General features: G+C 46.6%; 1 protein-coding gene across 8 annotated transcripts in view; it reads right to left on the bottom strand.

The window, feature by feature from the left end:
• The window catches only part of SMARCD3 (SWI/SNF related, matrix associated, actin dependent regulator of chromatin, subfamily d, member 3), a 197,454-nt gene that overhangs the window by 117,666 nt on the left and 52,751 nt on the right, over positions 1 to 27,037 (bottom strand). For 3 of the 8 annotated variants that reach the window (XM_045005227.1, XM_045005233.1, XM_045005232.1), the window contains exon 1: positions 12,150 to 12,320. The exons of 1 other annotated variant lie outside the window; for it this stretch is intronic. In XM_045005227.1, coding sequence (XP_044861162.1) covers positions 12,150 to 12,227 — 78 coding nt within the window. In that variant the 5' untranslated portion in view covers positions 12,228 to 12,320. Of the gene's footprint in view, positions 1 to 12,136; positions 12,321 to 12,387; positions 12,452 to 15,300; positions 15,438 to 27,037 lie in introns of those variants that run through there. 4 more of the 8 variants (XM_045005238.1, XM_045005228.1, XM_045005231.1 and 1 more) reach the window with 4 other exon arrangements.

Here is a 27,037-nt window from a genome sequence, read left to right as displayed (position 1 = left end):
TCCAGACTTGGCCCACAGACCATCTACTGACTACCCCAATCTAGTCTGACCTCCTGAATAACACAGGCCAAAGAACTTACCCAAAATAATTCCAGTTTGAACTACAGCATGTCTTTCAGAGAAACACAGTCTTTATCAGCATTTTATCAGATCATTGATGAAAATGTTGAATAGTATCAGAACCAGTAATGATTCCTGCAGAACCCCACTAGAAACACCCCCATTTGAAGACAATTCCTTATTCATGTTTACTTTTTGAGAGCTATATGTTAGCTAGGTCTTTCTAGTTAGTGTGTGTTTTATTAATTTTATATGATGCAAATATTTTAATCAGAATGGCTTGAGATACTAAGTTAAACATCTTACAGAAGCCAAGTGTATGTCATCTCCACACTTAACTTTATCAGACAAATTTATAATCTCAACATAAAATGAAACTGGTTTTTTTTACAAGACTTATTTTCCATAAAATCAGGTTGATTGACATTAATTTTGTTCCCATCCTTCAGTCTTTACTGATTGAATCGTGTATCTGCTTTTCCATTATTTTCCCCACAATCCTACTTGCCCTTTTAAAATATTGGCAGAACACCAGTTTCAGAGTGGTAGCCGGGTTAGTCTGTATCAGCAAAAACAATGAGGAGTCCTTGTGGCACCTTAGAGACTAACAAATTTATTTAGACATAAGCATTCGTGGGCTAAAACCCACTTCATCAGATGCATGCATCAGAACACCAGCACTTTTTCAGTCTTCTGGAATTTCCCCAGTATTCCAAGATTTATTAAGAACTAATATCAGCAGGCCAGAAGACTCCTCAGCCAGTTCTTTTACAATTCTTAAGTGCAAGTTTGATTATTTAACAATGTTTATCCCTAGCAGATGTTGTTTAACATCCTCCTCAGTTACTGATGGGCTGGAAAGTACTTCATTTTCCTTATATGACAGAAGGGCGTCATTCTGTTTCTTTCCAAATGCAGAATATTTTTGAACACTTCTGCCTTTTCTGCATCATTATTTACAAATTTACCCTCTCCATCTACTAACGGGTATATACAGTTGCTTGGATTTCTTTTGTTCCTAATACATTTTAAAAACTCCTTCTTATTGTCCTTAACCCTGCCAGCAAGGGATTTTTCCCTGATGCCCTCATCTTCATCAATTATACTTGATGACTTCTGGCGATTGTTATCTATTTCCCTCTTGTTCCCATTTGTAATCTACATTTTTTAAATTTCTAATTACTGCCTTCAATTCCCCATTGAACCAGAATGGGCTTTTAGACAAAGTTGTTCTTTCTTTCTTTCTTGTGGACTCATGGGATTTTGGCCATCTACTAATCTCTTCTTAAAGAGCTGCCCATTTTCATTCACATTTTTCTGCCAACATTTTTTCTCCCAATCATAGAATCATAGAAGATTAGAGTTGGAAGAGACCTCAGGAGGTCATCTAGTCCAACCCCCTGATCAAAGCAGGACCAACCCCAACTAAATCATCCCAGTCAGGGCTCTGTCAAGCCGGGCCTTAAAAACCTCCAAGGATGGAGATTCCACCACCTGCCGAGGGAACCCATTCCAGTGCTTCACCACCCTCCTAGTGAAAAAGTTTTTCCTAATATCCAACCTAGACCTCCCCCACTGCAACGTGAGACCATTGCTCCTTGTTCTGTCATCTGCCACCACTGAGAACAGCCTAGCTCCATCCTCTTTGAAACCCCCCTTCAGGTAGTTGAAGGCTGCTATCAAATCCCCCTTCACTCTTCTCTTCTGCAGACTAAATAAGCCCAGTTCCCTCAGCTTCTCCTCATAAGTCATGTGCCTCAGCCCACTAATCATTTTCGTTGCCCTCCGCTGGACTCTCTCCAATTTGTCCACATCCTTTCTTAGTGGGAGCCCCAAAACTGGAGGCAATACTCCAGATGTGGCCTCACTAGTGTTGAATAGAGAGGAATAATCTCACTTCCCTTGATCTGCTGGCAATGCTCCTACTAATGCAGACCAATATGCCATTAGCCTTCTTGGCAACAAGGGCATACTGTTGACTCATATCCAGCTTCTCGTCCTCTGTAATCCTCAGATCCTTTTCTGCAGAACTACTGCTTAGACAGTTGGTCCCCAGCCTGTAGCAGTGCATGGGATTCTTCTGTCCTAAGTGCAGGACTCTGCACTTGTCCTTGCTGAACCTCATCAGATTTCTTTTGGCCCAATCCTCCAATTTGTCTAGGTCACTCTGGATCATATCCCTACCCTCCAGCATATCTCCCCTCCCGCCCATTTTAGTGTCATCTGCGAACTTGCTGAGGGTGCAATCCATACCATCATCCAGATTATTAATGAAGATGCTGAACAAAACTGGCCCCAGGACCAACCCCTGAGGCACTCCGCTTGATACCGGCTGCCAACTAGTCATCAAGCCATTGATCACTACCCATTGAGTCCAATGATCTAGCCAGCTTTCTATCCATCTTATAGTCCATTCATCCAATCCATACTTTTTTAACTAGCTGGCAAGAATACTGTAGGAGACCGTATCAAAAGCTTTGCTAAAATCAAGGTATATCATGTCCACTGCTTTCCCCGAATCCACAGAGCCAGTTATCTCATCATAGAAGGCAATCGGGTTGGTCAGGCATAACTTGCCCTTGGTGAATCCATGTTGACTGTTCCTGATCACATTCCTCTCCTCCAGTCAGTTTTGCTCAAAATTTTTCTCAATTTGTCTAGCACATAATCTGAGTTTTTGTTTGTCTAATAACTCAGCACATGAATTGCCATAAACAGCAAAGCAGTGATCCATCATCTCCAATATCCTGTCTCTGAGAATGGCCAAGACCTGATGTTGCAGGGAAGGTGCAACAAGTCCTGCATTAGAGATATGGAATAACTTATCCAAAGGGGAAGTATCTTCATAGCCTCTGTGAGTCTCAGGTTGGCTTATGTTCCGAAGCAAAATGTATATCCCTTTTAAAAAAAAAATACCCGTTTGAATGTAATTTTATATTCTCATTAACTGTGTAACTGTTTAATCCTTTTTAACCTACTATGCTCTTGGGCTCAATGACATACTGTGGCAGTGAGTTCCACAGGCTAGTTACATGCTGGGAAAAATCATTTACTTTTATCAGTTTTAAACTTATCTTTCAGTTTTGTTGAATGTGCCCTTGTACTTATGCACCTCTACCCCGATATAACACAGGTTTGCATATAACACAGTAAATCTCTGACACCCTGCTCTGAGCAGCGTGTTAAGGGTGCCGGACCAGGCCGGGGCCAAGTGGTTTGATAAGGGGCAGAGGGTCTTGGGGGCGGTCAGGGGCTTTCCCCCCTCCCAGAGTCTGGGGGGCAGGAGCTGTGGGATGGCACTTTTGGGGACCCCGCAGTCCCAGAGTGGCCCGGGAGATTAGTGGGGGGCCGGGAGCAGCCCACTCTGCTTCCCTCGCCCCAGCCCCAGCCGTGTCGCTCAGGGGAGGAGGCTTGGGGAAAGGGATCCCCCCCGCACTCACCAGCAGTGGCGGAAGCGGAGCAGCCCGGCCCCAGCCCGCTCCACTCCACCAGCTCCCAGCCGCAGCGCTCTGCTTCCCACCGCAGGTGAGTACGGGGGGGGTCCTTTCCCCAACCTCCCCGCACTCACCTGCGGCGGGAAGCGGAGTGCCGCAGCTGGGAGCTGGCAGAGTGGAGTGGGCTGGGGACGCCTCACTCCGCTTCCCACCGCCAGTGAGTGTGGAGGGCGTCCTTTCCCCAACCTGCCCACACTCACCGACGGCGGGAAGCAGAGCGCCACAGCTGGGAGCTGGTGGAGTGGAGTGGGCTGGGGCCACACTGCTCTGCTTCACGCTGCTGCCGGTGAGTGCCTGTCAGGGGGTGGAGGGCTGGATAGGGGTCGGAGCAGTCAGGGGGCGGGGGGTTGGGTAGGGGGTGAGGTCCTGGGGGTGATTAGGGAGGGAGGGTCTCTGGAGGGGGCGGTCAGGGAACAAGGAACGGGGGGCGGCAAAGCAAGTTTGATGTAACGCGGTCTCACCTATAACGCAGTGAGATTTTTTGTCTCCCGAGGACCGCGTTATATCGGGGTAGAGGTGTATTATGAGAAAAGGTAAGAAGCTTGCCTGATTTTCTTCTCTATACCATTTGTTATCGTTCAGGGGACTGGACTAGATGACCTACTGAGGGCCCTTTCAGTCATTCACTTCTATGATTTTATATCACTGTCTTGTCCCCTCTATTTCATTTCCTGCATAAATTAAATAGTCCTCATCTTTTCATTCTCTGTTCACAGGGAAGTTTCTTCAGGCTTCTAATTATTATCATCAATATCTGAGCCGCCTCTCTTTCTGCTCTAACTTTTTTTGTAGCTAGGATGACCAAAACCAAACACCATATTCCAGGTGAGAGCATGCCATTGATTCAGACTGGAATATTTTCTAGATTATTCTCCATCCCATGTTTTACATATGCTAATATTTTGCTATCTTTCTTGGCGGCTGCTGCATATTAGACAGGCCACTGTGATGTCCAGGCCTTTCTCCTGAATGGTTCCCTCAGTTAATCTATAACCCAACCATGTATGAAGAGTTTTGTGGCAAAATCTGCAGATTAAAAGTTAGGGCTCAACTCCTTTTCCAGATAACTATATTAACCACCACCACTCCTTGTATGGATTCTTCTGGCACCACGCTCCATTGTTAGCCTTTAGCCAAAAGGAACACTGACCACTTATCCCCCTTATCACTTATTTATATTGTGGTAGTGCCTACAGACTCCAGTCCATTGTGCTAGCTACTGTACAAATGAATGAATGAAAGAAACAAAGAGTCCTTGCCCCAGAGCACTCAAAGTCTAATTTTATGACCAGCTTGATAAGCAGACAAATGTGGTGTGGAGGTTGGGTCAACATTAACAGATGGGTATGTTTGCATAAATTAGCAGTCTCAGTATCTAGCCAATACTAGACACTAGGAATGATTAGTAGGCATCATGGCAAAAATTAATTTTAAAGAGGGATTTAAAAGAGGAGTAGGTGGTGGATTTACAAATTTTAACATGCACAACAGACTGGGTGGGGAAAAGCACAAAGATACTTATGGGAAAAGCAGGTAATCCAAGCTGGTATCAAAAACATTGCAGGAAGAAATTTGATTTGATAGGGAGGGAGGGGACAAATGAGGGACGGGCTTACACAAGAAGACATCATTTGCATTGATGCTGACAAAAACTTGACAAAAGTTAGCTGCTGGTGTGTCGTGGCCACTGCCTATCACCAATATTATTCATTGTTTCCTTGTACTCCCCCATCTATCTGCATCCATCCTTTGTCTTAGGCTGACATAAACTCCTTGGGGCAGGGACCATCCTGTTGTACTGAGTTGTGCAGCACATAGCTCAGTAGGGGGCCTGGCCCATGACTAGGACTCCTCGGCACTACAGTTATGCAAATAATAGTCAGAAGATGGTTGTGTTTGAAAAGGTGGAGAAGGGGAACCAGTGAAGGGACACAAAAAGGAGGGTGAATAGGTCAGAAGCACAGGACAGGAAGATAAACCTCTCAGCAGCATTTTGAATTAACATAATGAGGCCTGGGTTGGCAGTGTCAAGGCCAGAAAGGAAGAGATTACAGGAATCAAAGTGCAATGTGACAGTTGCTTTGACAAAAGCTTTGGCAGGATGTACCAGCAAAAAAAAAGCTGGATCTTTGAGAGGCTGTACAAGAAGAAGTGGCTAGATTTAGATACTGCCTGTATACATGGGTTGAAGGAGAGGGTGGAGTCAAAGATGACATGCAGACCAGAGCTGAGTGAGAGGGAGGACTGTGGTGGTGTCCACAGACAGAAAAAGGGAGAATGGGGAAAGATTATTATTAGCTCAGTTTTGGCCAAGCTGAGCTTAAATAATGGCTGGACACGTTACAAGGAGATGTCAGAAAGATAGCCTGAGAGGCAGGATTGGATAGAGGCAGACAGTTTATCAACAGACAAGTAGATCAGCATAAAGATGGTAATTAAAGCCATGCTTTTGCATAAGAGCACCTAGCAATAGTGTGCAGACAGAAGAAAGGAGAGGAACAAGGATAAAACCTTGGGAAATGCACACAGAGAAGGGAAGAGGAGGACTCACCAAATAAGACATTGAAGAAGATATGAGGGAGAGAGAACCATAAGAGGATAGGAGACAAAGTTTGAGAGGGATCCAATTTAAAGAAGCAGGGTGTGATCATCCATGTCAATGACCACCAAGAAGTTAAGGAAGATGAAGATGGAGTACATGCCTTGAGATTTGGCTGAGAAGAGGTAATTAGCTAAAGTAATTTAGGTGGAGCGGATAGGGTAGAAGCCAAACTGTGTGAAAGATGGAAACAAAGCTTTCTCATTTGAGAGGATCTGGCCATGGAGCATATTTTCGGAGAAAATCAGGTGAACAGAGTCTGACAGTCTTCAGGAAACACTGCAAAACTTTCCTCTTCAAAAAAGTCTTTCTACCATAGCAAGAATGGTGCCAAATATCAGAGGGGTAGCCGTGTTTGTTTTTGTGGATACAGACTAACACGGCTACCCCTCTGATACTTGGCACCAGGCAAGGCACTGAATTTAGCCATATGAAGTGAAAATCCATCAACTTCATGAAAAAACTCACACAGATACAGACAGATATCATCTTCCTCTCCAAGTGCAAACAGATGGACATCATACCAAATGGACTGAAGGGGAAAAAATCCATTGCAATTGATATACTACACTGACTATGGTGAGAGATTGTGCCACACACACTCAAAGAAACTGAGAAACCACCTGATCTGCATCCTGTACAGCAGACAGGAGAAGATCAAGAATGAGCTCTCAAAACTGGAGACTCTCTTACAAAACCAACCTTCCACACAAACTACCATGTGGCTGGACTTTACAAAAATGAGACAAGCCATATACAATGCACACTTTACAGATCTACAGAGGAAAAAGGACAGTAAACTATCTAAACTCCTACATGCCACAGGGGGCTACAACAGTGGTACCCTTTACTCACCCAACAATATTGTTAATCTATTCAACCACACAGGTAGCCTGGCAGAAGAGTTTGTCCTATTTTGGGAACTCTCTTTCTGCCCCCCCCCCAACCACCACACACGATACAGTTCTGCGGTAATCTAGAAGCCTATTTTCGCCGTCTATGACTCAAGGAATATTTTTCAACACACCACTGAACAGCGCACTGACCCACAGGAACCCTTTTACCATCACTACAAGAAGAAGAACTCTGCATGGACTCCTCCTGACGGTTGAAATGACAGACTGGACTTCTACATAGAGTGCTTCTGCAGACGTGCACAGGCTGAAACTGTGAACAAAGAGCATCACTTGCCCCATAACCTCAGCCGTACAGAACGCATTGTCATCCACAGCCTCAGAAACAACTCTGACATTATAATCAACGGGGAAGACAAAGGAGGTGCTATAGTCATCATGAACAGGTCGGATTATGAACAGGAAGCTGTCAGGCAACTATCCAACACCACATTCTACAGGCCACTATTCTCTGATCCCACTGAAGAGTACCAAAAGAAACTACACCATCTGCTCAAGAAACTCCCTGCTACAGCACAGGAACAAATGTACACAGACACACCCCTAGAGCCCTGACCAGGGGTATTCTAACTGCTACCCAAGATCCATAAACCTGGGAATCCTGGACGCCCCATCATCTCAGGCACTGGCACTCTTACAGCAGGATTATCTGGCTATTTGGACTCTCTCCTCAGACCCTACGGTACCAGCACTCCCAGCTATCTTCGAGACACCACTGACTTCCTGAGGAAACGACAATGCATTGGTGATCTTCCTGAAAACACCATCCTGGCCACCCTGGATGCAGAAGCTCTTTACACCAATATTCCACATAAGGATGGATTACAAGCTGTCAGGAACAGTATCCCTAATGAGGCCATGGCACACCTGGTGGCTAAACTTTGTGACTTTGTCCTCACCCACAACTATTTCAGATTTGGGGACAACTTATACTTTCAAGTCAATGGCACTGCTATGGGTACCCGCATGGCCCCACAGTATGCCAACATTTTTATGGCTGACTTAGAACAACGCTTCCTCAGCTCTCATTCCCTAGCACCCCTCCTCTACTTGTGCTACATTGATGACATCTTCATCATATGGACCCACGGGAAGGAGGCCCTTGAAGAATTCCACCTGGATTTCAACAATTTCCCACCCCACCATCAACCTCAGCCTGGACCAGTCCACACAAGAGATCCACTTCCTGGACACTACAGTGCAAATAAGCGATGGTCACATAAACATCACCCTATACCGGAAATCTACTGACCGCTATACTTACCTACATGCCTCCAGCTTCCATCCAGGACACATCACACGATCCATTGTCTACAGCCAAGCCCTAAGATATAACCACATTTGCTCCAATCCCTCAGACAGAGACAAACACCTACAAGATCTTTATCAAGCATTCTTAAAACTACATTACCCACCTGGGAAAGTGAGGAAACAGATTGACAGAGCAAGACGGGTACCCAGAAGTCACCTACTACAGGACAGGCCCAACAAGGAAAATAATAGAACATTATTGTCCATCACATACTACCCCCAGCTAAAACCTCTCCAGCACATCATCAACCATATACAACCTATCCTGAAAAACGATCCCTCACTCTCACAGACCTTGGGAGGCAAGCCAGTCCCCGCTTACAGACAGCCCCTGAACCTGAAGCAAATACTCACCAGCAACTACACACCACACCACAGAAACATTAACCCAGGAACCAATCCCTGTAACAACCACATCAGCCACACCATCAGGAGCTCATTCACCTGCACATTTACTAATGTGATATATGCCATCATGTGCCAGCAATGCCCCTCTGCCATGTACATTGGCCAAACCGGACAGTCTCTACGTAAAAGAATAAATGGACACAAATCAGACATCAGGAATGGTAACATACAAAAGCCAGTAGGAGAACAATTCAATCTCTCTGGACATTCAATAACAGATTTAAAAGTAGCCATCCTTCAACAAAAAAACCTTCAAAAACAGACTTCAAAATGAAACTGCAGAGCTACAATTCATTTGCAAACTTAACACCATTAATTTGGGCTTGAATAGGGACTGGGAGTGGCTGGCTCACTACAAAAGTTTTCCCTCTCTTGGTATTGACACCTCCTCATCAATTATTGAGAGCGGACCACATCCACCCTGACTGAACTGGCCTCGTCAACACCAGTTCTCCACTTGTAAGGTAACTCCCTTCTCTTCATGTGCCAGTATATTTATGCTGGTATCTGTAATTTTCACTCCATGCATCTGAAGAAGGGTTTTTTTTACCCACAAAAGTTTATGCCCAAATAACTCTGTTAGTCTTTAATGTGCCACTGGACTCCTCATAGCAAGAATGACATTCAGGGTGTTGGTACCCCCACATACCTCAACCACCACCACCCCCCACTAGCAAACCAACCAACCAAAATAAATGAAAACACTACCCCAGCAAGAGCTTTTATCCCAAACAGAGACGAGAGCCACAGACTTCAATAAATCCATTTGGGACTTTCTTACTGCCGTGATTTTACATGAATGGGACTCAGGTACTATGGTGATGATCAATCGCTCAGATAGAGATCAAGGCAACAATTGCAAATGGCACGTTCAATTATGTTGGCGGAGGAAGGGAGATGGGACAGTAGTTGAGGAGGCAGGTAGAGTCAAGGGTTACTTTTTATGATAGGGAAGACTAATCTGTGCTTATATTGTAAAGGGAAGAAGCCCGGGAAAGCAAGAGATTCAAGAGAAGGGCAAGGGAGGAGATGAGAGTGGAGGTGAGAGAGATCAGCAAGCAGGAAGCAATGGGGTCACTGGGGCAGGTGTACAGGTTAGAGGAGAACAGGCAAGAAGCCTCAACTTCATTGATGGAGAGGGGTTAAAGGGGTGAATGGGGCAGAGGAGGTCCTGTCAGATCTTGAAACTAGGGAAAAGCTGCACTAAAGCAAGTCATGGTGCAAAAGTGTCTACACCAGGGGCTTGCACAACTATAGTTACACAGTCTTATGGCTGAAATCCCAGTGCAGACAAGGAAATAATTTCCTTATACCCTTCTTTGACAAACTACATCAAAGGCTCTTTGAAAGTCCTAATAAACAATGGAAACCAGTTCCCTTGTAACCACCATTTTGTCAACACCCTCAAAAATTTCAAACATTGTGGAGACCTGATTCTCCTTTACAGAAGCCAATTTTTCTCTATCACACCATGTCCATATAGGTGTTTTACAATAACCATTTCAGCCAAACAGGTATCCCTAATCCTCTGACTGAGAGAAGCTGGGACTGTACAACAGTGGATGGAACACTGGACAATTGCCCTGTTCTGTTCATTCCCTCTGAAACCTCTGGCACCAGCCACTGTCAGAGACAGAATACTGGGCTAGATGGACCGTTGGTCTGACCCAGTGTGGCCATTCTTATGTTCTTTATCTTCCTAGTACCATAGGAAAGTTAATTAGTCTGGAATTACCAAAAAAACCTTTGAAACTGTAAAAAAGACACCCCACATGTCCGTCCACCCATCTGCCTTCCACCAGACCATCTCTGCATGCTTATCCACACCCAGATGCACACCCATCCACCACCCTGCAAGCCTGCCATACGCTACTAAGTTACACCCATGTGCACATCCACACAGCCATCTGCTGCCAGGCCACTCCTGAGTGACAGACTGTGAGCTCACCAAGCTGCCCCCACATGCCAATGCACCTGCCACCAGGCCACCCCATATGCCTGCTTATCCCAAGCTGCCCCCATCTGCTGCCAGGCTGCTCCCACATGTCCACCCACCCCACGTATTCCCACTCACCCATCACCAGGCCACACCTGCATAACTGCCAATTGCCATACCGCCCCCGCATGCCTGTGCATCTGAAACCCAGATGCCCCTGCCCACATGCCCGCTCACTACCCCCCCCCACCAGGCCACACCCGCACGTCCACCCACATATGCACTGCCAGGCCACTCCACAGGCCAGCCCTATATATCAGGTGTATTCTCACAATATATTCCTTAACTAGTTCTGAAGGACACAAGTACAATGGTCATCATCTCTCAGTTCTCACACAAACAGCATACCACTTCAATGCCCCTAGCCTTGCAGATCTCACTGTATCTAATGTTTGTAAATTACAAGTTACACTCTAAGCAGCTGGGATTGGCATGTCCTGAATTATGGAGACACTTAGGGAATCTGAAAAGTGAGCGCTTAAGATTCCTGTGATCTTGATATAGAAGCTCTCAGCTGATGTCTTGGAAATGTCATAGCAGGAAGCTCTCAAAAGAGAAAGTACACATGATCACTGAAATTCATTCAGCATTTGTACTCCTAGGACTTTCCAGTACTCTGATGTTTGCTAAATTTAAAGTCTCCTTAAGAAATCCCAATGTCATAAGCTGTGATTGTTCTCAATCACTGGCAGGAGCATCTAAAGAACATGTTCTCCAATAAAGGTGGGATAGGAGAACATAAAGCTCATAAATGGGGAGCTTGAGTGTCAGGAGGTCTCCAAACACTGCAGTAATCTTAAAAAGATTTAATATTCCTTAAAGCATAGCACCCAGACCATCTAAGATTCCCTAACCAATGAGTGCCTACGGACTGCTAAGGATCTGCAGAGTTAATCTCTTAGAACCCCTCAAAGCCACCTGTTAGGCAGCCAGAAGATACAGGAGAGCTCCGTTTAAGACAAGTACCAGAGGCAGCACCATTCAAGGTTTCACTGGGTTTTCATCTGAATTAAAAAACAAACACCACACAAAAGTTTGACAACAGAACCGAGTGTCCAATGAGCCCATTAGGGTCAGATCCAGTTCAGAGCCTGCACTGTGCTCAGGTTCAAAAGCAAACCATTCACCATTCATGGAAAGTCAAGAGCAGAAATTGCAGCACACATTCCCCCAAACACAACCCTGCATTACCAGTGACTCAGTGCATGTTCTGGGGGCTTCACAGATCCCTGTGTTCTAGCTATACAGCATTTTGACGAAGCCCCCAGAAGATACTGTAGGGGCTGCTTTCAGCCCAGCACAGAGCCTCTAGTCTCCACTCACTCCTTTATTCAGACCAAGCCAGCTCACTAACTTTCCCGACTCACCACCCCATGGACCAGAAACTCAAAAAGTTTGCTTTTCGTAGCTTTGCGAGCCCCTCCTGTAACTTCATCTGTAGCCATCAGGGTCTGCTCAGCCTCTCTCACTCTCTCTCTTCCTCTTTCTTTCCCTTTTCTGCCTTTTTCTCCAACTCTCCCCTCTGAGTCCTGCTGGGCTCTCACACTTCTAATAGAGCTGAGTGAGGAGGGGGCCCCTTCAGGGCTTTCCTGACGGCCCACTCACGCTAATCCTCAGCTGCTGCATTCCTCAACTGATAAGCCAGAAATAGTTTGTGCTGCCGGGTTCTCTGTGTTTACTCTGCAGGGACAGAAAATCCAGCTTTTTAAACCTCTCTGTCCAAACAACAGAGATAAGCAGGAGGCAAATTGAAAACACGTCTGAGCTTTTTAGTAGCAGTACGGCAACCTTTCCTCCTCAGCATGAGGGGATGGCAAATACTGAGCAATGGGATGGGGGGGCAGGGCTTAGGCAATGACATGAAACTCACTGCCTCACAGAGAGATTTTTCCAGTTGGAAAATGCACCAGGCAAGCAGTGAGAAACAATGGCTTTCCCCTGCTCCCACTACTCCTCCTGTACTGTATTTCCAGGCCTTTTCCCCAGAGACCTGGCAGGCAGCACACACAAACATTCACTGGCAGCATTTCCAGCAAATGAGACTGCGAACTAAGCCCTTTGGACAAGAAAGAGAAATAGCAGGAGAGAGAGAGCTGGGAAAAGAGAGAGAGAGAGAGAGAGAGAGAGAGAGAGAGAGAGAGAGAGAGTGTGTGTGTACGTACAGAAAAAGGACACAGAGAAGGGGAGTCTGTGAAAAAAGGAGTCAGTGTAGCATAGAGCTGGTGACTGGAGCATGCTGCTTGATTTGCTACTCCCCTTCTACAATACCCCCATAACCTTGCCAGGGTGACCTGCCCTTATTCTTACATACTAGAGTGACAGACACCTCAAAGGTGATTGATAGGCACAAACAATAACACAGTGGGTGCCATTAGGCATAAATATCAAGCCAGATGTAACAAAAAGCCTAATGTATACAAGAAAGCATGTCTTGACCAGGAAATAAAATCTGCATCCCATGGGGAACATGGAGTATACCTGCCACGCCCAGTTAAGTGAAAGAGAAAGAAGAGATGGGTAAAGTAAAGAGACACTGACTATGGATTTTACATATGTATGCAGTATTGTTGTAGCCATGTCAGTCCCAGGGCATTAGCGTAACAAGGTGGGTGAGGTAATATAGATTTTACAGCCCATTTCATACTGCAGATGCCCTAAGACTTCACCAGCAAATGTGATGGACACTGGCAATTCAGTGACTGTAGACAAATATAGCAGCCATTCCCTACTCAGCAGGGCTGGCTCTTCCATAATGGTAGAATGGACAGTGGTGGCCTGGGGCAGCAATCTGCTTACTGACAGCTTCTTGGTGTCTGCAGCTTGTGAGGGGTTGACATTTCACTGTTTGCCTACCACAGCAATACAGGAGATGTTGCCAGGTTACAAGAGGGGTTTATCCTATTCTTCTGCTGGAGATTCTTGTTTAGGGGCTAAGAATTGTCTAAATAACTGGATCTCAAATATGTCACTGCCTAGACCATTGTACTGAGAAACAAACCCACAGAAGAAATACTGAATAAGCTGGAACTTAGCAGCAAGTCGCAGGCATCTCTGGGTTAATGTATCAATCCCCCAAATCCTTCAACCCCTCACATACAGGGGAAACAGGACTTCTTAACCCTTCAGCGTGGCTCTAACCCAAGCACTAGTATCCAGGGATCCCTGCAGGAATACCAGAAATGCTAGGAAGATGGGAGCTTCTGTCACCTAGCTCTCTCAGAAGGAACCTGCCCAGCAGACCAACATGTCTCATCCAGCAGATCACCCATCTGTGGCTTGGACAAAACACAACTGTGATCTGGTTCCAGACAACTGTGTGTCTCCTCCATTTTTGGTGAGGCAGCATCTGGCTTGTATCTCTTCACTCTCATCTCCCTTTCAGGTCCCAAAAGCATACTGAAATGCATGGGCCATCCTTTCTAGCCCTTTGTCCTGCTTTTAGCATAGCAAACACTAACAAGTTCTTATCAGAAAACACATCCATCTCTGGTTGCTGCCATCTTTGGGGAAAACACCAACTTCAGTGGCAATAGGATTATTGAAACATCTTTCTCTAAAGGTATTCCTACTATTTCTAATGTGGATCCCAATCAGTGCCCATTTTATTAATCTGTATACCAATAACTAACACAGAGTTAATTAACCAAATCCAGACTGGATGCCTTCCTGGAAGATACGTTAGCCAACAAGTGGCTCGTCTCGATGCAGGGTGAAATATAATGATCTGTGCTATCGAGGAGATCAGACTATATGATCTAACAGTTCCTTATGGCCTTAAACTCTATGAATCTATGAACATTTCCAGCCTCAGAGAGATCACAATATAAAATAGATATAAAAATCTCCCTAATTAATTCCCATCTTCTGTATGATTGGATGAGAGCTATAATAAATAACCCTTCTAATATAGTCTCCTCCTTATATAATCAAATATATCTACACACAAAAGATAAATAAATCATTTACACAGACATACACACAAATATACAGGCAGATACAAAGGCTCAACACACACACAAAGGATATTAAAACTGCTGTCACTCAGCCACACGGTGAGACATGAGGTTGCAAAGACACAGTTCTCCAGAACCAGCCTAGCTGATGTAAGAAAAGACATTTATTGTCTAGCTCCTCTGTTTCAGGTGTTTATAGCACTCCCATAAGTTTATGGATACACCTTCACCCCAATGCCACAAAAAGCAGAACCTCATCCAAATCTATTTATCATAAATCCACCCCCATCCCTACTCAGCTCCCCTCACTGTAGTATTTGAGCAATGAAAGTGTGAAAGGAGTGTCTTGTGGCGTAGGGCTACGCCTTGCCTCAGCCAGTGCTGGCTGCTGCAGCAGTCAAAACAGGAATCCCCCTTTATGTCCCCCCATCTCTCCTTCAGTCACTGAAGCACCAACAGCACCAAATGGCAACGGCTCTTCTCCCAGCAGTGCAGGCAGGGAGAGCCAGGGAGCAGGAGCTAGTGGTCCCACAGCTGGAGCACAAAGGCAGCCTGGGCCCCTGACCTGTGGTAAGCCTGGAGCCGGGATGTGCTGTATACATTCCTTCCCAGCAGGACGCTGCCTGTGAGCACAGAGGTCCCTGGAGCAGATGAGAGACAGCAGAAGGAAGTGAGCATGCTCAGTGAGCAAACTCTCCCTGTGAAGGTCAGCCCCTGGCCTAGCTGCAGGACTCAAAAGGCAGCAGCTGGAGGGAGGGAGAAAAGGAGGGTGAGGAAGGATGGACTAGGAAGGTTAACTCCTTCTGTCCCGGAAAACATGGCTCGTGCACCTCACAATGACCTACTCTCATTGCACACACCAGCCCCCTGAGAATGCCCCAATTCCCACAGAGTGGACCTGAAGGAGGCAGCACAGGGTCTCAGTGCCCAGGAACAAGGAAACCATTCACGCTCAGACAGAAGCTGGAGACCTGGAGTGTTCTCTGTGGAGGCCTTGAGAGAAACAGAGAGAAAGCTGCAGTATTCTGGGCAGGAGAAGGACCTCACAGCCTTATTTAAGGGTGGGGGAGTAAGGAGATCCCCGTAGCATACTCTAAAGGGGGGAAGAGACCCTCCTCCCCCAGTGTTCTCTGTGGGATACAGGGAGAGACCTGTCTTGCCTGGGGGACACCCGGAAACCAAACAAGCTTTGCACCCACCTTGTTTTCCTGCTCCTTTTACTAATCGCTTTTTGGCCCCTATGTGAAAGCATTTTAGTAGTTTGAGGAGCAGTAACAGAGACACCTCATTCCCTCCGTCCTGCTTCCCTGGGCCCAGTCTTTCCTAGAGTCGAAGTCCCCAGACCTGGGCATCTGGGATATTTTAAGGACATTTTGACACACTTATTTAGAACTGGATGTGACAAATCCACTCAGGAGGAGTCTGAGAAACACTCACTGTAGAATTTAAGCTTTCGTTAAAAACAAAACAAAAGTTTAGCCCTTATCCAGAAGGTTCTTTCACAACCATGTGACCACAATGCAACACTGTCTGACTGAGTCTGCAGACAGGAACACAGGACATGCAGTATCAGATCAGACTGGTGGCACGTGTAATTCAATATTCTATTTCCACCAGTGGCCAGTCTCAGATGCTTCAGAGGAAGGTATCCATTATGGCTTTTGTTTTGGGATTTTGTTTGTGGTTATGGAATAATCTCACAAATTAAATTTGTTCTTAATCCAGTTTGTGGTTGGTTTATTTATTATGCCCTGAAGCAGAAGGGGATTATATCTCTATACATTTTTACTCTAATTTAACTGAAGTTATTCTCATTAATTTGAGTAATCACCAAAAAAAAATTTAAAAGAAAGTCAAACACTCAAAAGTTAGGGAACACCATAATAATGGCCATACTGGGTCAGACCAATGATCCATCTAGCCCAATAGCTTGTCTTCTCACTGTGGTCAACGGCAGGTGCTTCAGAAGGAATGAACAGACTAGACAATCATGGAGTGATCCATCTCCTGTTGTCCACTCCCAGCTTCTGGAAGTCAAAGACTAGGGTGACCAGACAGCAAATGTGAAAAATCGGGATGGGAAGTAATAGAAGCCTATATAAGAAAAAGACCCCAAAATTGGGACTGTCCCTATAAAATCGGGACATCTGGTCACCCTACTAGAGACACCCAGAGGATGGGGTTGCATCCCTGACCATTTAAGCTAATAGCTATTGATGGACCTATCATCCATGAATTTATCTAATTCTTTTTTAACCCCATTATAGTTTTGGCCCTCACAACATCCCCAGGCAATGAGTTCCACAGGTTGAATGTGCGTTGTGTGAAGAAATACTTCCTTTTGTTTTAAACCTGCTGCCTATTAATTTCATTTGGTGACCCCTAGTTCTTGCGTTATGAGAAGAAGTAAATAACACTTCCTTAAGTCACTTTCTCCGCACCATTCAAGTTTTTATAGATATCTATCATATTCCCCCTTTAGTCATCCCTTTTCTAAACTGAAAAATCCCAATCTTTTAAATCTCCCCATATGGAAGCTGTTTCATACCCTTAATCATTTTTGTTGTCCTTCTCTTGTATCTTTTTTAATTCTAATACATCTTTTTTGAGATGGGGCGACCAGAACTGCATGCAGTATTCAAGGTTGGAAGGGACCTCAGAAGGTCATCTAGTCCAACCCCCTTCCAACCCAGACAGGACAGCAAGAATGGACATGGACATACAGGGAGAACAGGGGTTTAAAAAGCCAGCTCCTAAGCAACCACAGGAACTAGCGAACAGGAGCAGCTAACAGGAGTTTTGTAAGGGAGTTCAGAAAGGGTATGGGAGTGTTAGATACACCTGATTAACATTCTCTAAACTTAGAGCAATAAAGCCCCCCACCCCCGGGGGGAAAAAAATCAACAAACAAACCCCAACCAAAAAAGCTGCAGGAGTACAGAGAATGTAGGTGGAAGTCCAGCAGTAGAATGGCCCCACAATATGCCAACATTTTTATGGCTGACCTGGAACAACGCTTCCTCAGCTCTTGTCCACTCACGCCCCTTCTCTACCTATGCTACATTGATGACATCTTCATCATCTGGACCCATGGGAAGGAGACTCTGGAAAAATCCCACCACAATTTCAACAGCTTCCACCCCACCATCAACCTCAGCCTGGCCTGACCAATCTACATGGGAGGTCCACTTCCTAAACACCATGATGCAAATAAGTGACGGTCACGTTAACACCACCCTATATTGAAAACCCACCGACCGCTATGCCTACCTTCATGCCTCCAGCTTCCATTCTGGACACACCACAGGATCCATTGTCTACAGCCAAGCACTGAGGTACAACCGCATCTGCTCCAACCCCTCAGACAGAGACCAATACCTACAAAATCTTCACCAAGCATTCTCAGAACTACGATACCCACATGAGGAAATAAGGAAACAGATCAACAGAGCCAGATGTGTACCCAGAAGCCTCCTACTGCAAGACAAGCCCAAGAAAGAAACCAACAGAACTCCACTGGCCATCACATACAGTCCCCAGCTAAAACCTCTCCAACGCATCATCAGGGATCTACAACCCATCCTGGACAATGATTCCTCACTTTCACAGGCCTTGGGTGGCAGGCCAGTCCTCGCCCACAGACAACCTGCCAACCTGAAGCATATTCTCACCAGTAACTACACACTGCACCATAGTAACTCTAACTCAAGAACCAATCCATGCAACAAACCTCAATGCCAACTCTGCCCACATATCTACACCAGCAACACCATCACAGGACCTAACCAGATCAGCCACACCATCACTGGTTCATTCACCTGCATGTCCACCAATGTTATATATGCCATCATGTGTCAGCAATGCCCCTCTGCTATGTACATCGGCCAAACTGGACAATCCCTACATAAAAGGATAAATGGACACAAGTCAGATATTAGGAATGGCAATATACAAAAACCTGTAGGAGAACACTTCAGTCTCCCTGGACACACAAGAGCAGATTTAAAGGTAGCCATCCTCCAGCAAAAAAACTTCAGGACTAGACTTCAAAGAGAAACTGCTGAGCTTCAGTTCACCTGCAAATTTGACACCATCAGCTCAGGATTAAACAAAGACTGTGAATAGCTAGCCAACTACAAAAGCAGTTTCTCCTTCCTTGATGTTCACACCTCAGCTGCTAGAAGAGGGCCTCATCCTCCCTGATTGAACTAACCTCGTTATCTCTAGCCTGATTCTTGCTTGCATATTTATACCCGCCTCTGGAAATTTCGACTACATGCATCTGACGAAGTGGGTATTCACCCATGAAAGCTCATGCTCCAATACAGTCTATAAGGTGCCACAGGACTCTTTGCTGCTTTTATAGATAACACTGTGTGACAGCAGACATTTTCTCTTTTCTTCATTCTTGACAAAAGCACTGGTGAAGCCATATTCAAGACAAGCTTCATCATACTGGCAAATGCATTTCCTGCATTCTTTTTTTTTTTTTTTTGCTCATAACTACATCATTAGACTCACTGCTGGTGGTTGTACCAGATGCTCTGCATAGAAATTAGTCCATTGTGCCTTTTCTACCACAAATCAGAATGCACAATTCACTGTTAAGCAAATAAGATCAGGAGTTACGAAGGCCATGTGTGGTGATACCAGGGCAGCACAGAGTCAGTAGCTTACACTGATTTTTTATTGAGTGCCAACAGGATGCTCAGGATGGCATAGAAAAAGATATGACCCCTTACAAGCCACTACAGAGTCCCATCTCAGAAAATGCTAGCACAGGCTCCTACCAGCTCAAGCATAGAGGATGCTTTCTTAACAAGGTTGCTGCTCCCAGATTATAAGGAACTTCTGGGTTCAAGTTTCAGCTGATCCTTGCACAGCCAGGATGGTGTGTATAGTGCAAACAGCAAAATGGCCTCCACATAGCCATGCAGAGGCTGCCATTTTGTAGAGCAAAAAGGCTGATGATCAGCGGTGACTCTCACCAACTCATAGCAGGTCCGAATGCAAGCAGTGATCCAGTTAGAAATCCTCTGACACCAGGAGGCCCTTCATCCTATCAGCTGTAGAGATGAAAAGCTGGGTCGACTTATGGAAAGGCTTTTTCCGATCTAGGTAGAAAGCCAGGGCCCTTCTTACATCCAAAGCATGAAGGTGCCTCTCTTCACCTGTCTCATGGAGCTTGGAGCTAAAGACTGGAAGGAAGAAGTCCTGGCTCATGTGGAAAGTAGACACCACCTTGGGAAGGAAGGCCGGGTGGGGCCGGAGCTAAACCTTGTCCTTATAGAGGACCATGTATGGCAGTTCTGAGACTCGCCAGTGAGCCTGGACAGAACCAAGTTGAGATCCCACTGAGGGGCTGGGGATCAAACTTGAAGAAAAAGTCTTGAGAACTCTGAGGAACCTGACTATCATGTCATGGGAGAACACTGTCGCCCCTGGATTGGTGGATGAAAGGCAGAAATGGCCACCAGATGCACCCTGATAGAGGAGTGTGCCAGGCCCTGGTTCCTCAAATGAAGCAGGTAGTCTAAGATTGACTGAACCAAAGAATGCGAAAGGGAGATGCCCCATTCAGCCACCCAGTGGGAGAACCTTGTCCACTTTGCCGGGTAAGTCTATCTAGTTGAGGACTTTCTACACTCAAGAAGGACCTTCTGGACTCCTTCCGAAGAGGCCTGTTCCTCAGGGTTCAGCCACACACCATCCATGCCGTGAGGTGGAGGGATGTGAGGTTAGGGTGCAAGAGTTGACTGTGATCCTGTGAGAGCAGGTCCGGTCAGTTCGGCAGGGGTCACAGAGGGATCACAGACAAGCTCGATAGCGTCCCAAACCAGTGCTGGTGAGGCCACACTGGGGCGATCATGATAACCTGAGCCTTGTCTCTCTTGATTTTCTCTAGGACTTTGCTGATGAGCGGAATCGGAGGGAACACGTCCATTAGGCTTCCTGTGCACGGTAGGAGGAATGCATCAGAGAGGGAGCCCTTGCCCAGACCCTGTCTGGAGCAAAACCTGTGGCACCTCCTGTTCTGCCTGGTGGCAAACAAATCCACTTGGGGAGTTCCCCACCTCTGGAAGATTGTGCTGGCTACCTCTGGGTGGAGCACTCACTCGTGGTGAGAGGTGAAGTCCCTGCTTAGGTGACCCGCTAGCATATTCTTGGCACCTGGAAGGTGACATGCTTCTAGGTGGATTCCGTGGTCAATGCAGAAGTCCCAGAGACGGAGTGCCTCTTGGCAGAGGGCCGAGGATTGCACTCCCCCATGTCTGTTGATGTAGAACATCGAGGCTGTGTTGTCTGTCAGGACTTTGACCACTCTGCCTGACAGGTGAGGTAGGAAGACCGCACATGCTTTGCGCACCGCCCTGAGCTTTTTGACATGTATGTGTAGCGTCGTTTCCTCGGGGGACCACATACCCTGGGTCTGGAAGGTGCCGAGGTGTGCCCCCCAGCCAAGGTTCAAGGCGTCCGAAACCAACTCGACTGAGTGAGGAGTGCTGATGAAGGGAACTCCTTCCAGGACTTTCCCGGGGTCGCTTCACCATCACAGTGAGGTAAGTACTGTTGCGGGGATGGTAACGACCATTTCCAGGTGGTCCCTGGACTGGGAGTAGACTGTCACCAGCCACTGCTGCAGGGGTCGCATCCGGAGCCTGGCGTGGGGCACCACATATGTGCATGCTGCCATGTGACCTAGGAGGCGCAGGCAAACCCTGGTCGTAGTCAGGAGAAACACAGAGACTTCTGCGATGAGGTCCGTCAGTGCCCTGAATCTCTCCAGCGGCAGGAATGCCCTGGTGCAGGTCGAGTCGAGCACCACTCCGATGAACTCTATCCTCTATACCAAAACTAATGTGGATTTTTTGTCGTTTACCAACAGGCCGAGGCAACAGCACATGGCTAGCAGCATCGCGACATCTCTTTGGATCTGGGACCTGGAGCTGCCCTTGACTAGCCAATCGTTGAGGGTACCGGTAGATCTGGAAACCCCAACGTCTGAGGTAAGTGGCCACCACCAACAAGCAAGCAGCCTGGGAGGGCAGCGTAAACCCCCACAGGTTCCATGGGTGTCACGACACCAGCCACTGTGCCTGAGGCCACAGGGCCGGTTTTGGTGCCAACAATGTAGCCAGTACCGCTGGTACCAGAGCTTGTCCTGCCGTCAGGGAACCTCACTCCAACCAGGTCTGGATCCTGAGCAGTCGCTCTCAGGTGATCAGGACAAAGTGGAACGGTGACTCTGTCCCAACCGGTGCCAGTCACTCCGCCTGGAGTCTGATCTGGAGTGGGGTCTTAGGAACCGGTGGCGCTCGACAGATCCGCGATAGCTTGGATCTGGCGATTTATGTCTTGCACTTGACGAATGGTACTAGGATGAGGCGCGGGACTGGGTGTTGGAAGAGGCCCGGTGCCAGGAAGCACCCATACCCGGTGATGCCCTCCTAGGGGATCGACGACACTCTGAAGAATGGTAACGTTGATCCCTTGACGGGTCCCTGGAGCAGTACCATGGTCTCGGAGATAACGGGTGCTGGGACCGGTACTCCTGCCGGGGGGCGCATGCCTCCAAAGGTCTGCGCCTGGTAGCTAGCAAGCTGCGCCTTGAGCCTCTCTGCCCATGCCCAAGATCCGGGGACTGAATAGGGCTGCGCTGCGTCTGCCTTTTGCAGTCAGAAGCATGGCGGCTACAGGAGGGCAAGCGCTGGTGGGACATCCCCTGCGATGGGGAACGGTGCTGCTGAGGTGGGGACTGAAGCAGTCCAAACGTGGGTTTATCCCATGACTGGGGAACTGCAGGAGCCGGTGTGGGTGGCACCGGGAGGGACATGATCTTCTGCGCTGCCTACAGGGCCTCTGGGGTTGACAGTACCTGGAGCTGACAGAGGCCTCTGTCACTATCCGGGGTAGCCGGTGCGGAGCAGGTTGGGCTACATCGCTCCACCAGAGCTTGGGCCCGAGATCCCGACGGGGTGAAGAGTTGCCCAGCAGGGGACCTTGCTCAAACCCAGTCTTATCCTTTCCCTTGCAGGAGGTTGGAGACCGACCTCGCACCATCTTCTTGGGCTTCTTGATTGGAGCCACAGATGGGGACCAGTGCCGGCCAGTGGACGGTCCCTGTGGGGCACTGGGTACTGAGGTCATGGTGCTCAGCACCGAGTCAGAGCGCTGCTCCGATGCTGGGGTGAGGGCCAACTCAATAAACGAATATTGTGCTCCTTCTTAGTCCTTGGCTTGAAGGACTTGCAAATTTTGCACTTTTCACTAATGTGCCCTTTGCCCAAGCAACGCAGACAACTGCTGTGTGGATCACTAACGGGCACGGGCCTCTTGCAGCAATCACAAGGCTTAAAGCCTGGGGACGGGGGCATGCACCGTCCCAAGGCAAAGTTCCATTCGGGACCTACGAAGTCTCTAACTATAGCTAAGAGATATACAAACACTAACAGAAAAACTATATACACTCTAATACAAGAATTAACTAGTTCATACAAACGGGCAGCAACAGCACTAGCTGAAGCAGCAATAGTTCCAGCACCGTCACTGGCGGCAAGAAGGAACTGAGAGTGGGGGGAACCGGCAGCTCCCTACATACCACGGCATATGTGCACCACTCCCAGGGGCTCTGGAGCTGGTCCTCTACGGATACTGCTGAGGGAAAAACTTCCAGCATCAGTACATGTGGCAAGCACACACACCTAGTTGAATGGACACGAGCAAGCACTTGAAGAAGAAATGTAGGTTCCATCTCCAAAGGTGGTGATGTTGGAACTGTGGATGAGGAAATACCCCAACTAGCAGAGGGAACAGGAGACTGGCTTCTTTCATGTTTGTGGACCGATGGTGTCATGATCTCCCTTGTAAGAATCATATTTCATAGAATATCAGGGTTGGAAGGGACCTCAAGAGGTCATCTAGTTCAACCCCCTGCTCAAAGCAGGACCAATCCCCAACTAAACCCCCAAATCACCCCCTCAAGGATTGAACTCACAACCCTGGGTTTAACAGGCCAATGCTCAAACCACTGAGCTAAAATTCTGATAAGATAGGAGATTCTGGATCCAGCAGGATGGTTATGACCCCCAAAGTGCTCTATTTGCCACCATGAGTCTTCTCCCTGTGAACCTTTGGTGTCAGCTCAAAGTGACAGTGATGACTGTGTATGGGATGGTCATCTGTCCTTCGCCAGTCTAGGCTCATGCTTCTTTTTACTCAGTACTGATGGGCCTGTTACGAGAGAGCTGGACTCGACATAACCACAGCCATTTTGTATACTCTGCCACCAATAGTTGAAAATGAGAATACCATATAGTTAGAAATAATTTGGCCTTTGCCTAAGTAAAGCATACAAATGGCTGCACAGCTGCAGCTTTGTAAGGATTTATTAAAATGAAAGAGTGTGGATAACTGACTTTGGATCTGTGCGACTTTCTGTTATGACTCAGAGTTGCTTTGCTGATAAGTAGCATTATCAGGTTTTTTGCTTTTGCTAGGAAAATTGTTAGCTTATTAGAGGTTGAAAGTGTTCAATTTGAAACAGTTTGAGGAGGATTTCTAAGAGCTAGCAGACTGACATCTTACTCCCCAGCAACTGGAAGGATGGCTAATCACCAAAAACCTGCTGTTGCCCACTCAACACCACCTCAGACTTTGGGTAACTATATTTGGGGTGCTCTAGACTATTGCTGTTGCATATGTGTGTGTGCTTACAACTAAGTGAAAGGACTCTTGTTTGTACGAATCATTTATCAGACAGAGGAGTTGTGTCCCCACTGATTTATTTCCTGCCACCACCTGGAAAACAAGAATTAATTACTATAGTTTTCAGTTCAAATAACCCCAGGTGTAACCATCCCACTGCCACCGATGATGCCAAAGTGGAGGCGGTCAGTCTTTTCAGCCTGGGCCGGTACCATGACATCAATGGGTTTTCGAGCTTCTGAGAGTCACCCAACCTCAAGGGTATAAGTGAATCAGCCCTCTCTTAGAAGTGGATCTGGAGGGGGAATTTTCTCTCAGGTTTAGAGAGGGTTTCTTGCCTTAGCATGGAGCCTGAGACAAGGAGCCCTTGGCTCTACTTTTGCCTGCATCTGTGTCTGATGTGTAATGCTTGGCATTGCTGTCCTTGATGCCTCAAGCCCACTGTACGGGGGGGGTCTCCCCAGCCCAGATCCAACAGGGGCCTCATAGCCTGCTCCATGAGGTGTTTCTTAAATCTGAACTCCTGGGCTTGATGGGTTCAAGTCACAAAGGAGCAACCGATACTGCACTTAGCGGAGATATGACCTTCTCCCAAGGCAGTAAAGGAACCTGTGGTGCTCTTCATGGACTGGAAAGGAACAGGGACAGGAGAGGCAGTTCTTGAAGCCCAGACTCCTGGGCATAATTGGAATCCCATACCAGGAAGGGGGGGCTCCACAGTCATGTCCATGAAATCTAGCTATCTAATAAACTAACTGAGACATTTTATTCACAATATTTACAGTTTATAATATTTACAGGTTTGATGTACGTGGATCAGCTCCAGGGACAGAAGGATTCTGTCTCAGACCATGTGGCAGTAAAAAGGAAGTGGAGAGGCAGTCAGTCCGCACCACCCCCACCAGCACTTGAAGAAGCAGCAGGAATTCTGAAAGTGTTTATTTGGGGGGGAACGTGAGGTGGATAATCAGCTGAACAGGAGCTCCCAATGTGAAGCTGTGGCCAAAAGAGTAAATGCAATCCTTGGATGCATAAATAAAGGTACCTCGAGTAGGAACAGAGAGGTTCTTTTACCTCTTTATTTGGCACTGATGCGACCGCTGCCGGAATATTATGTCCAGTTCTGATGTCCACAATTCAAGAAGGATGTTGATAAATTGGAGTGGGTTCACAGAAAAGCCAGGAGAATGATTAAAGGATTGAAAAACCTGCCTTACAGTGATAAGCTAAATAGATTGAGCTCCTTGAGTCTAACAAAGACAAGGTTAAAAGGTAACTTGATCACAGTCTTTAAGCACCTACATGAGTAACAAATATTTGATAATGAGTTCTAGTAGAGAAAGGTCTAACATGATCCAATGGCTAGAAGTTGAACCTAGACAATTTAAGACTAGAAATAAGGCATAAATTTTTAAATATGAAGGTAATAAACTGATGAACAATTTACCAAGGGTTATAGTGGATTCTCCAGCACTTGCATTTTTTAAATCAAGATTTTTTTAAAATATAGTCTAGTTCAAAAGGAATTATTTTGGGACTGTTCTATGGCCTGTGGTATGCAGGAGGTATGCATTGGAATCTATGAGTGATATTTAGAGGAATTGGACATGTGCATTGTGAGAAGCGAAAGGAAGTCTGCTGTTGAGGTAAAGAGTCCATGTATTGAACTCTTGTACTATTGTAGGGGTGACAATGCATGTGAGGTTTTTAAGGCCCGGCTTGACAAAGCCCTGGCTGGGATGATTTAGTTGGTGTTGGTCCTGCTTTGAGCAGGGGACTGAACTAGATACATCCTGAGGTTTCTTCCAACCCTGATATTCTATGATTCTATGTGAGCTGAACTTGCCCTGGATGTTAATGTAGATTTCACCAAGGGGTTCAATTATTTTTAGTGACTGCATGGATAAGAAACGAACTTGAGCAAACAGCTCTAAAGTTTTTGTGGGGGAATCTCCTTGTGATTCTAAGAAGTGGGAGCTAGTGCTGGAAGAAGAGGTATAAGGAATATTGGGAAGCAAGAGATGACAACAAGGGTTGGGGGCAGGGAAGAGTGCTGGCAGTGGTCATGCTCAAGAGAGGGGCAGCAGAGGATCATCGATATAGCTACTGGGTGAGAAGAGTTATGGGACTTATAGGGACAAAAGGGTGCAGGGTTTTGGGAGAGCAAGAAGTGATATCAGGCTATGGGGTACGGAAGAGTTAGCAGAGCCATGGAGAGGGCATGGGAGATGAGTCCAGATGAGAGCTGGCTGTATTTTAAAGAATCCTTATTGAGGTTGCAGGAACAAACCATCCCAACGTGTAGAAAGAATAGTAAATATGGCAGGCAACCACCTGGCTTAACAGTGAAATCCTTGCTGATCTTAAACACAATAAAGAAGCTTACAAGAAGTGGAAGCTTGGACAAATGACCAGGGAGGAGTATAAGGCATGCAGGAGTGAAATCAGGAAGGCCAAATCACAACTGGAGTTGAAGCTAGCAAGGAATATTAAGAGTAACAAGAAGGATTTCTATAGGTATGTTAGCAACAAGAAGGTGGTCAGGGAAAGTGTGGGCCCCTTACTGAATGGGGAAGGCAACCTAGTGACAGAGAATG

Source organism: Mauremys mutica, chromosome 2, assembly GCF_020497125.1.
Source record: "Mauremys mutica isolate MM-2020 ecotype Southern chromosome 2, ASM2049712v1, whole genome shotgun sequence".
In the NCBI taxonomy this organism is placed as follows: domain Eukaryota; kingdom Metazoa; phylum Chordata; order Testudines; family Geoemydidae; genus Mauremys; species Mauremys mutica.
Note: the sequence above shows the minus strand (reverse complement) of the source record. Positions and strands in the feature narration are given on the sequence as shown.